Source organism: Schistocerca piceifrons, chromosome 1, assembly GCF_021461385.2.
Source record: "Schistocerca piceifrons isolate TAMUIC-IGC-003096 chromosome 1, iqSchPice1.1, whole genome shotgun sequence".
Classification (NCBI taxonomy): Eukaryota; Metazoa; Arthropoda; class Insecta; order Orthoptera; family Acrididae; genus Schistocerca; species Schistocerca piceifrons.
In genome coordinates this window covers 1,016,280,267-1,016,292,387 of record NC_060138.1, presented here as the reverse complement: position 1 = coordinate 1,016,292,387, position 12,121 = coordinate 1,016,280,267, and the positions used below count along the sequence as shown (strand labels likewise).

The window sequence follows — 12,121 nt, the reverse complement described above, 5'->3', positions numbered from 1 at the left end:
TACAGTCTGGAACCGCGCGACCGCTACGGTCGCAGGTTCGAATCCTGCCTCGGGCATGGATGTGTGTGATGTCCTTAGGTTGGTCAGGTTTAAGTAGTTCTAAGTTCTAGAAGACTGATTACCTCAGAAGTTAAGTCCCATAGTGCTCAGAGCCATTTGAACCATTTGAACGTCTTGTATCACAAACACAACAACTTCGGCAATTTACCGTACACCGCAACATCATCAGCAAACAACTGCACATTACTCCCCACCCTGACCGCCAAACCATTGACGTATATAGAGAACAACAGCGGTTCTATCATACTTCCTTGGCGCACTCCTGACGATACCCATGTCTTTCATGTACTCTCGCCGTCGAGGATAACAAACTGGTTTCTATTACTTAACAAGTCTTAGAGCCACTCACATATCTGTGAACTTATTCCATACGCTCGTACTTTCGTTAACAGCCTGCAATGGGGAACCGTGTCAAATGCTTTCCGGGAATATAGAAATATGGAATCTGTCCGTCCTCCTTCATCCAAAATTCTCAGTATATCAGAGAAAAGGTCAAGCTGAGTTTCGCAGGAGCGTTCCCTTTACACGTTCTGGTACAGTTAGCCACCAATAAGTTGTCTGACAACCTGTTTTGTGGTTTCGTGACCAGCCTGTAGGTGAAAATTCCTCCACTGAGATTCTACCATGTTCTTCGTATCGAGCATAACCACGATGTCGGCCCAGAAGCCGATTAGTGAAACCGAATGCCGTCCATGCCACCAAGTCTTTCTGTAACTTTAACGAAAAGTATGGACTTCGAATATGCCATCAGATAGATATCAGATAGATCAGCATTCATCGAGTTAAACGAGAGATATTCTCAGTGCGCACGAAGACAATCTCTGACGTAATGCAAAGAAAACATAAGAAGCACGAGTGTCGGTCTGCCTGAGTCAGCTTCCACGAATGATGTAATTGATCTCTCGGAGTGGCAACGAACACTTAATGCATCACTCTCTGTCTTCCTTTACATCATAAATGTATTTGCTGTTAAGGAAATTCTAAAAAATGTGCTCATCTATCTGGAAACAAAGAACGAAAGGAAAGTTTTAAAGAATATTAAGTCATAGCGATCTGTCATTTCAAAGGGCACGGAATATGAATAAGGGAATATGATGTTTCAAATGACTATTTTGGAAGCAACTATGCAATTACCGTGTGGGTACGGGTTTTATGTTATTAAACTCCAACACTGAATTTGCAGAGACGAAAATGGATGCTTTCACATTGAGATGGGCGTAGCCGCAAACTGGTAGTTTATTAAAAAACCGTTTTAAATTATGACTTGTAGCGGATTCGAAAAATACTTCTTCCACTGTACTATCCACCTGACACCCTTATAAATCATACTCTTTGTATCAAAAACATCGTTAGAGGTGAACAGTACGAAGTAAGAAAACATGGGGAACACTTCAGAGTTTGTCGTACTCGATATACAGTCATCAGTACGCATGCGGGATGTCGACTTAAATTTGCATCGATTGTGTATGCTGCGCATTTCGCTTAAGACCTTGGGTGTACATCTCAGCAGAATGCAGTTACAGTACGCAGTGATGGACATTTAGTCATTTACTGCCGCCAACGAGTTAACTTTGCAAAATTAGAATCTGAAACATTTCAGTCTTCTCAGCAACATTGTGCTTGACAGAGTGGAACCACTTTTGTTAGCGTCCTACCAGCTTAAGAGCTCACACGATGCTGATATTGTAGCTGCTGCTCCTCAGTCGACTGCGGCACGAGGGTCTGTGCAGACTAAATTTTATGACGACAGTTGATCGGCTGCGGTTTAACCGTAGGAAGACTTGACTTTATCTGTAGCATATGCACCGGATGCCTAATTACTACTGTGGTAAGATCACGTACGTAAATCACCTTTCCTTCGGATGACTACTAAGATACCACTGAATTCTCTTTAAAAAAAAAAAAAAAAAAAAAAAAAAAAAAAAAAAAAAAAAAAAGCGAAACAAACAGTTCATCTCTCCTTATGTGCCACACTTCTTCTGCATCGAATAGTTGTACACAGACTTTTACGTTGATTACTAGTGGTAAAACGTCCACGTATAAGGGGTTATCATAGTTTCAGTTATCTCGGAAAAAAAAGTTAATGTCATTTTTCAATTTCCTGCTACATTTCTACCCTTGCCACGGTACCGCAACACACCGTTAGAAGATCCAAAATAAAACGGTGCAGCCCATCTCGAGTCCATCAATGGGCTGCGTAGATCTGCTTCGGCGACGGCATTTTCAGTGCGCACCAGGGCTGCGTACATTTAATGTGATTCTTCAGTTTCTCCTGGCGTATTTCTTGCTCGAACAGTCCACGGGTGTACTGCCGGTCCATAGTGTCCAACGGTCACAATATTTCGGCGATCAGACATGTCGCCATCATCAGGTGCGCTGACGAACTGAGCTCCTGAGGGTGGGCGGCCGTCTTAAATCCCCTCCCCTTGCGAGGTGTTCTCTCAGCGGTCCGCACCCGCGCGCAAGCAGTCGGTGAGACGCTGGCGTCGGCGTCTGTGATGGCGTCGGTGTAATTGCCTCGTCCGCCCTGGTCGCTCGTTCGTTTTCTTTGCTGAGCCTCTTTTTAATTAGACTCAGTGCTGGTTCCCATGCCTTGCTGAGGTTATAGCCGCTTTCTCGGTTGATAAGTCCGTCCCTCGTACGAATTTCGATAGCCTCTCTAATGACGCTGTCCCAGTATTTAGATGCCTGTGCCTCGGCCCTGGTATGTTGTAGTCCATTTCGTGATTTTCGGACAAACAGTTCTCTGCGACCGCCGACTTGTTGGGGTACCCAAGTCGAGTGTGCGTCTGATGTTCTCGGCAACGATCTTCGATGGTGCGCACTGTCTGTCCAATATAAGTCTTCCCACAATGACACGGAATCTGGCACATGCCGGCCTTCCGCAAACCGAGATCGTCTTTGGCACTTCCCAATAATGCTCCCGTTTTATTTGGAGGGCAAAAGACAGTTCCTACTCGGTGTTTCCTCAATATTCGTCCTATTTTCCCTGACAGTGCGCCAGTATACGGTATACAGACAGTGGGTATCCCTTTCTCCCTGACTTCTTCCGTCCCCACATGCTGTACTGTAGAGGTGCGGCGGAGAGCGTGTCTGATGTGCCATTCCGAGTACCCGTTTATCCGGAGTACAGTTTTGAGGAGTTCCAGCCCTTGGGGCAGACACTCTGCGTCAGAGATGGTACGCGCCCTGTGCACCAACTATCCTCTTGCAAATACAGGTCGGTGTGCGTTTTCTTCCTGTATATCCCGTGACACAGGGTGCAATCCGCTCTTCTTTTGACCATGACGTCCAGGAAAGGTAATCTTCCTTCTGCGTCTGTCGCCATAGTGAATTTGAAGTTCGGATTATGGAGTTCAGGTGTGTAAGGAAGTCTAGGAGCTTGTCCCTTCCATGGGGCCAGATCACGAATTTAATTTTTTCGAGGCGATAATGAAAAGACTACCACCGTTGTTAGTCCAGCTCTGACCCTTGGCGCTGATTGATAGCGTTGTTGTATGTCCTGAGGGATATCGCGCCAAATTTTGTCCAATTGCCGCGTTGGATCGTCAAAATCCTGAGCTGCTTGCAGAGCCCTGGCCATAATGCTCAAAACGTTCTCAGATGGGAAGATATCCGGTGACGTTGCTGACAAAGATAGAGTTTGACAAGAATGAAGACTTGTAGTGACTCGCTGTCTGTGGGCGGGAATTATCTTTCTGAAATCTAAGTCCAGGATGACGCTGTGAAGGGCAACAAAAAGGAGCACAGAGTATCGTGGACGTACCGCTGTGCTATAAGGGTGCCGCTGATGACAAGCAAAGGAGCCCTGCTGATAAGAAGTGGCACCCCAGACCATCACACCTGGTTGTCGAGCCGTACGGGGGGCGACAGTCAGGTTGGTTGGTATCCTACCGCCGTCCAGGGCGTCTCCAGACACGTCTGCGGCCTGTAACCTCACTGACTTAATAGTCTGAAGTGATGAGTCCTGCTTCGAACTGACTTCTTTTACGTCCTAAGAAGTGTTTTTATAATTATTTTACGGTCGTTATACTGTTTCCGTCCGAAATCCAATGAAATAAACATTCTTCTCTGCTATTAAATAACGCTGCAACGTGGTTCCAGGTCGAGGGACAATCTGTCATGCAGCATATCTTTCTTTGAAAAAGGTCTCAGTTTTCTTGTAATGGACGATTGGACACGACTGCATTTTTTCCCAAGACGAGGCCATTAGGAGCTCAGCGTAAGCTTGGATTAGGAAGAAAGAGAAATAAACTGACCGCATTCAACCATTCACCATAACTTTGGGAAGCCACAAAAACGCTGCAAACAGATGTCCTGATGGGGAATTTGACCCTACTCGTTCGGAATGAGTGTGACACGCCAGGGTAGCCGACAGCGCCAATGCGCTGCTTCCTAGACTCGGGTAGGAGCGCCGGCCACAGATCGAATCCGACCGTCGGATTAACGACGAGGGCCGGTGTGCCGACCAGCCTGGCCGTGGTTTTTAGGCGGTTTTCCACATCCCGCTAGGTGAATACCGGGCTGGTCCCCAAGTTACGCCTCAGTTACACGACTCACAGACATTTGAAAACATTCGTACTATTTCATGACTTACACTAGACGCCGACAGCTGGGGTACTCTACTTCCGTCCCGGGGGGTTCGGGGTGGCAGCAGGAAGGGCACCTGGCCACCCTCTGCCATTAACACTGCCACATCCGTACTAACAAAGCCGACCCCGCGTTGGAGTGGGACAAAGGCCCCGAGAAAGAAAGAAAGACAGAAAGAAAGTTCGGAATGAGGCTGGTTTCTTAATCAGTCACAGAGCAAAAAAGCACCACATTCGAAAGGCAGTTGCATTTCCTCATAGTTCTTAATTTTCGGTAAATGTTACCCGAATCTCTGTATTTTCATTTTTCATTACTCACTATACATGGAACGTGTTTTATTCGTTTCAGCTAATTTCTTTACGGTGTTGAGGTTTTCGCCCTTGTGAGTATTTAGAATAAGCGTACAGCACCTGCCATACTGTTTCAGCAGTAAGAGTGCCTAGTATTTTGTTAACAGAGAAGCGGCGTGGTGTTCGTGTCAGTCGCTATTTCTTAGAGGTTAAAATACTTCATAAATTACTGAAATGAGTGATCAGTGAACTGTTCGTCACTATCTTATCCTTCGCACAGAAAGCTACATTTACTTAACATCTTTTTATTAGAATTCTCTAATCATTAATCTTGTGTAATACGGACAGAGGCGACGGCAAAAAAACTTTAAAAGCAACACTTTTCGAGGAAACAAGGTTACTTCCATTGAAGCACTGTCCATTTAACGGCTGAGAACTTTAATTATATTGATTGATTTGACTCATGTTGGCTTTCGTGAACAGATATCCTTTTTGGATTTGTGTGTCACTTCCTTCTGCGGTCTTGTAGCTCTGGCAGCTCCAGATATTTCACCGAAAAGTCGTAATCAGAGCGTAACGACAGAAAATGAAATAAAACCAACACACGGTAGTGTGTTTTCCACCCGAAAACCTCGTTAATTCTCTAGAAACAATAGTTTTAACCATTGTCAACATATGTGGCAAACATGGCGAAGTCTCTTGCAGCAAGACGAAATGCAAATCGTTCAATGGTTTTGAAGGGTTTGCTTTAAATTGAGAAATTCTTCCAAGGTCGTTTAAAAGCATTGCAGATGAAATGCAGTAGATGTTAGTTTTGTTTTCAAATTGACATGGAAGTTAGACAACAAACACCGACACTACCATCCGTGTGATAATCTCATTTTTATTACTTTCGCTTTATTGCATCAGAATTGCAATACCAGTTACGAAATTCAAACATTTCTAGTTGCGATTCGTAACAAATGGAGAAGTTGAAACGAATGTCAGTAATCATACTTGAATAAATGGAATAAGCTAGAAACTACACTGAAGCGCCAAAGAAACTGGCTAAGGCACGCGCATTCAAGTACCGAGATATGTAAACAGGCAGAATACGGCGCTACGGTCGGCAACGCCCATATAAGACAAGTGTCTGACGCAGTTGTTGGATCGGATACTGCTGCTACAAAGGCAGGTGATCGAGATTTAAGTGAGTTTGGTCGTGGTGTTACAGTCGGCGCACGAACGATGGGACACAACATCTCCGAGGTAGCAACGGAGTGGTGATTTTTCCCATTAGACCATTTCACGATTGTACCGTGAATATCAGGAATCCGGTAAAACATCAAATCTCCACATCGCTTCGACCGGAAAAAGATCCTGCAAGAATGGGACCAACGACGGCTGAAGAGAATCGTCCAACGTGACAGAAGTGCAACCCCTACGAAAACTGCTGCAGATTTCAATGCTGGGTCATCAGTAAGTATCAGCGTGCGAACCATTCAACGAAACATCATCGATATGGGCTTTCGGAGACGGAGGCCTACTCGTGTACCCTTGATAACTGTGCCCGTCAACACCGACATTGGATTGTTGATGGTTGGAAACATGCTGCCTGGTAGGACGAGTCTCCTTTCAAATTTTATCGAGCGGATAGACATGTACGGGTATGGAGACAACCTCATGAATCCATGGACCCTGCATGTCAGCAGGGGGGTTTTCAAGCTGGTGCAGGCTCTGTAACGGTGTGGGGCGTATGCAGTTGGAGTGATATGGGATTCCTGATACGTCTAGTTACGACTCCGACAAGTGAAATGTACCTAAGCATCCTTTCTGATCACCTGCATCCATTCATGTCCCTTGTGCATTCCGACGGATTTGGGCAATTCCAGCCAGGATAATGGGACACCCCACACGTCCAGAATTGCTACAGAGTGGCTCCAGGAACACTCTTCTGAGTTTAAACACTTCCGCTGGCCACCAGACTCTCCAGACCTGAACGTTACTGACATATCTGGTTCAATGGCTCTGAGCACTATGGGACTTAACTTCTGAGGTCATCAGTCCCCTAGAACTTAGAACTACTTAAACCTAACTAACCTAAAGACATCACACACATCCATGCCCGAGGCAGTATTCGAACCTGCGACCGTAGCGGTTACGCGATTCCAGACTGTAGCACCTAGAACCGCTCGGCCACTCCGGCTGGCACTGACATATCTGGGATGCCTTGCAACGTGCTATTCAGAAGAGATCTCCACCCCTCGTACTCTTACGGATTTATGGACAGCCCTGCAGAATTCATTGTGTCATTTCCCTCCAGCATTATTTCAGACGCTCGTCGAGTCCATGCAACGTAATGTTGCGGCACTTCTGCGTGCATGCGGGGGCCTTACACTATATTAGGCAGATGTACCAGTTTCTTTGGATCTTCTGTGTATGAAATTCTTTTACTGACGATTTCAGTTTAGTATCCAAGACCCCAAAACTCTCGGCTACAATTCAGTATGCAAATCAAAGCAAATGCTGCACACCCAAGCACTGGGAAATGAAGTCTAAGATGTACCTTATGTGACAGTATCCTGCCTCGTGACAATGATGTCTGTAGCAGAATTAGGTTGCGTGAACGCTGTCTCAACCTGGTGATGAAGTGATACACGAAAAATTCTCGGTGCACTTAAGTTGCCACGCTGAACCTCCCTGTTTACCGCTATCATTAACCTATCCAGCGACTTTTACGTATTCTGCCCATTACTTGTTCGGTGGAACTGTAGAACTAGCATAAATCGTAATATGCTATAATGAAGTAAAGTAGCCTCCAGTCTTCATGGTAAGGCATTTATCATAGTGTATATGTAAACAGCATTTGCAGCTCCAAGTATAACTGTTACGAGGGATACTTCGTCAAGTATTCAGATTACATAGCAACGACGGGGCGTGGGGGAGGGGGGGGGCGAATAAAACCAACAAAGTTATACAGTTTTTGCACTGGTGCTGAAACAACTTCGAGAATTTGAAGGCAGCCGCATATTTCAACTACAGAAATCTATCAAATTCGCGTGGCTGGCCATGAGTATCTCGACCTCCTCTACAATTATGCCACCTGAGGGAAGTCGACGCATCACTAGACACTGAATGGCGTATGCGTCTATATAATTTCTGATCATTCCAAAAATTTTCGGCCAGTGTGAAGCATTAGTGATTCTCACACCAACTAAGAAACTCCGGAAAATTATATTTACACCATAGGCCATTAAAATTGCTACACCAAGAAGAAATAAACGGATATTCATTGGACAAATATATTATACTAGAACTGACATGTGATTATATTTTCACGCAGTTTGGGTGCATAGATCCTGAGAAGTCAGTACCCAGAACCACCAGCTCTGGCCGTAATAATAGCCTTGATACGCCTGGCCATTGAGCCAAACCGAGCTTGGATGGCGTGTACAGGTACATCTGCCCATGCAGCTTCAACACGATATCACAGTTCAACAAGAGTAGTGACTGGCGTATTGTGACGAGCCAGTTGCTCGGCCACCATTGACAAGTCGTTTTCAGTTGGTGAGAGATCTGGAGAATGTGCTGGCCAGGGCAGCAGTCGAACATTTTCCGTATCCAGAAAGGCCCGTACAGGACCTGCAACATGCGGTCGTGCGTTATCCTGCTGAAATGTAGGGTTTCGCAGGGATCGAATGAAGGGTAGAGCCACGGGCCGTAACACATCTGAAATGTAACGTCCACTGTTCAAAGTGCCGTCAATGCGAACAAGAGGTGACCGAGACGTGTAACCAATGGTACCTCATACCATCACGCCGGGTGATACGCCAGTATGGTGATGACGAATACACGCTTCCAATGTGCGTTCATCGCGATGTCGCCAAACACGGATGCGACCATCATGATGCTATAAACTGAAACTGGATTCATCCGAAAAAATGACGTTTTGCCATTCGTGCACCCAAGTTCGTCGTTGAGTACACCATCGCAGGAGCTCCTGTTTGTGATGCAGCGTCAAGGGTAACCGCAGCCATGGTCTCCGAGCTGATAGTCCATGCGGCTGCAAACGTCGTCGAACTGTTCGTGCAGATGGTTGTTGTCTTGCAAACGTCCCCATCTGTTGACTCAGGGATCGAGACGTGTCTTCACGATCCGTTACAGCCATGCGGATAAGATGCCTGTCATCGCGACTGCTAGTGATACGAGGCCGTTGGGATCCATCACGGCGTTCCGTATTACCCTCCTGAACCCACCGATTCCATATTCTGCTAACAGTCATTGGATCTCGACCAACGCGAGCAGCAATGTCGCCATATGATAAACCGCAATCGCGATAGGCTACAATCCGACCTCTATCAAAGTCGGAAACGTGATGGTACGCATTTCTCCTCTTTACACGAGGCATCACAACAACGTTTCACCAGGCAACACCGGTCAACTGCTGTTTTTGTATGAGAAATCGGCTGGAAACTTTCCTCATGTCAGCACGTCGTAGGTGTCGCCACCGGCGCCAACCTCGTGTGAATGCTCTGAAAAGCTAATCATTTGCATATCACAGCGTCTTCTTCCTGTCGGTTAAATTTCGCGTCTGTAGCACGTCATCTTCGTTGTGTAGCAATTTTGAAGGCTAGTAGTGTATTTGATCAGGAAGCGGCTCTCGGCTGCGTTCGCGACATTGGCATCTGAAGATATCCGGTTGGCGATCCCATATATATATATATATATATATATATATATATATATATATATATATATATATATATATATATATATACAGAGTATTAGGAAGTGTTTCGTGTTTGATATTATTATCATGTTCTGCCAAGCACAGACGGAAAATTCAGTTAATATTAGTGACTCCTTTCAATTGTAGCTGTCCACAAGAAAGACATAAAATGTTTGTTGACTTCGGTGAAATGATGGCTGGTTTTTGTTGTTTCAGCAACGAGGCGACGCAGTGAGAGACGAGAGGAGAAGCGTGCACGGAAGTGACCGGTGCGTAGCAGAGCCGCAGCACCCATGTTGGCGTTCGCGACCACTAACGGCACGCTCACCACGCACCAACGGTCAGTACCTCACAGATCACTCAGCACGCAAGCACTGCCGTAGCCAGCACGTTTACTGCGCTAATCCTCCAACATGTAGTGCGGTTGCCAAAGCAGTCCGTAGAAATCAAAGGGAGACTGTCTGTTCCTGAAACTGTTCGTGTGACTTGATGTCATTTCATATGACCTAGTATTTTTGCCACCTTTATTTTCGTTGTGTAGATTAGAGTGCATGACAAACTCTAGTTAGTTTGATTACTAGAGGATGTCCCACGTAAAACCGGCTCGCCTCACGCCCGAGATTCGAGTAACAATGAACTAACTACAGAAATATAAACGTAACGTTAAAAACATGTAGTTAAGTGTTTATAACAGACGCTGCGTGTGGGTGGTCATGGGCATCTAAAAGCCGCTGACTTCGTGTGATGACGTTACCAGCAAGATGATGCACTTCTGCAGGGATTATGTCGTTAATTTCTCTAGTAATTCTAGTAATGTTGAGTTTAAGATCGACTCTGTGTGAGGACTGTCTGCACATACTTTGCTTTTTAATGTGCCCCATAAATAACTCACACGATGTTAAGTCCGAGGATCTTGGCGGCCAAGCCCTCTACTGAGAACTCCGTCCTCGGGGAACACGTTGATGATTTGGGCCGTACCTTGGTTCTATGTGCGAACGGTTGCTCCATCTTGTTGGAATATTGCATACAGCTTCTCTGTAACTGTTAATTTCATGTAGAAGGAGTCAAAGATCTCTAGATATCAGGCACTGTTTAAGGTGCAATTGAAAAATGTGGGGTCAATAATGCACGTGCCCGACAACGCACAACAGACACCTATCTTCTTCGAGTGGAGACGTTTTTCATGCGGAACATGCGAGCAGTATCTGCAATACCGGGAGTTGACATAACCTGACAAATGATACAGTCTGTCTGTAAACTGAAGAGCGAGCAAGCGAGTCCCCACTCTGCCTACCCTGCTACGTCACAGGGCGCTTCTACAGGCTGTTTCACAACGTAGTACCGGCCCTGCGGCGGTGCGCGCTTCATATCTGTGGCGACGCCGCGTACAGATACGTCCCGGCTGTGTTTATTTTTAGACAAATGCATTAAGAGTATAAGGAAAACAAAAGACGATAGCTTCTTCGAAACAAAACATTATAGAGTAAATAATATTAACATAAGAACGGAAGTCAGTATTCTACTACAAACATAGAACCGAATGCCTCTTCATGTGAATGTATGTTCCTCTATTCGTAAGACGAACCAGATATAGTGCAATCAACCTGTAGAATTTAAGGCTTGTTCTTATTAAAATGTAGAAGTTTTCTTTAAAGGGTCTGCATTGGAACTTAACAATTCTTGCAACACGAAGAGTGTTTAAAAAGTAAGCAGAAATTTATAATTCCGTGTTTTGTATTAGTTCGGTTTGCACTGCTTTTTTTGCCACTCTCTTCGTAAACATGTCTGAAAAGTATCTGTGCAATGTTTTGCATATTGGGTATTTACCCAGTTCTCAGTTGTCAAATGGTTCAAATGGCTCTGAGCACTATGGGACTCAACATCTTAGGTCATAAGTCCTCTAGAACTTAGAACCACTTAAACCTAACTAACCTAAGGACATCACACACACCCATGCCCGAGGCAGGATTCGAACCTGCGACCGTAGCAGTCCCGCGGTTCCGAACTGCAGCGTCAGAACCGCTAGACCACCGCGGCCGGCTCTCAGTTGTCAAAAAAGTTATATGTGTTTTGGTAGCATCAACTATTATTTGTTTTGTATAAAAATAGATTAGAGAATCTGTACTAAATTTTGTTATAAGAATGGAATAAAGTGTATCAAATTTTTAGGAATGTTAAATATTGCTTTTGGTGAGTCTCTTATGAGTAAACCCAGAACACACAAGTGGTATAAACATTTCAAAGCAGGCCTTAAAGGACAGCAGTTTTACAAGAATGGGTGAGATTAAAAATGCAGTCAAAAGGCCTATGAACTATCCCGAGGAAATAATTCCTAAAGTGTTTTGGGAATTGGAAAAAGCACTGGCATAAGTGTATAGCATGTACTGGGGAATATTTTGAATAGGATAACATTGTTGTAGATTAACAAGTAAAGTTCTTACCAAAAAATAAAAATTAATATGTGAACGCACCT

The 12,121-nt window shown here is 45.0% G+C and overlaps 1 protein-coding gene across 1 annotated transcript in view; it reads left to right on the top strand.

The window, feature by feature from the left end:
- The window catches only part of LOC124805311 (epidermal retinol dehydrogenase 2-like), a 373,514-nt gene that overhangs the window by 95,187 nt on the left and 266,206 nt on the right, over positions 1-12,121 (top strand). The window contains exon 2 of the mRNA XM_047265864.1: positions 9,865-9,988. Within this exon, the coding sequence (XP_047121820.1) occupies positions 9,942-9,988 (47 nt within the window). The 5' untranslated portion in view covers positions 9,865-9,941. The remainder of the gene's footprint in view (positions 1-9,864; positions 9,989-12,121) is intronic.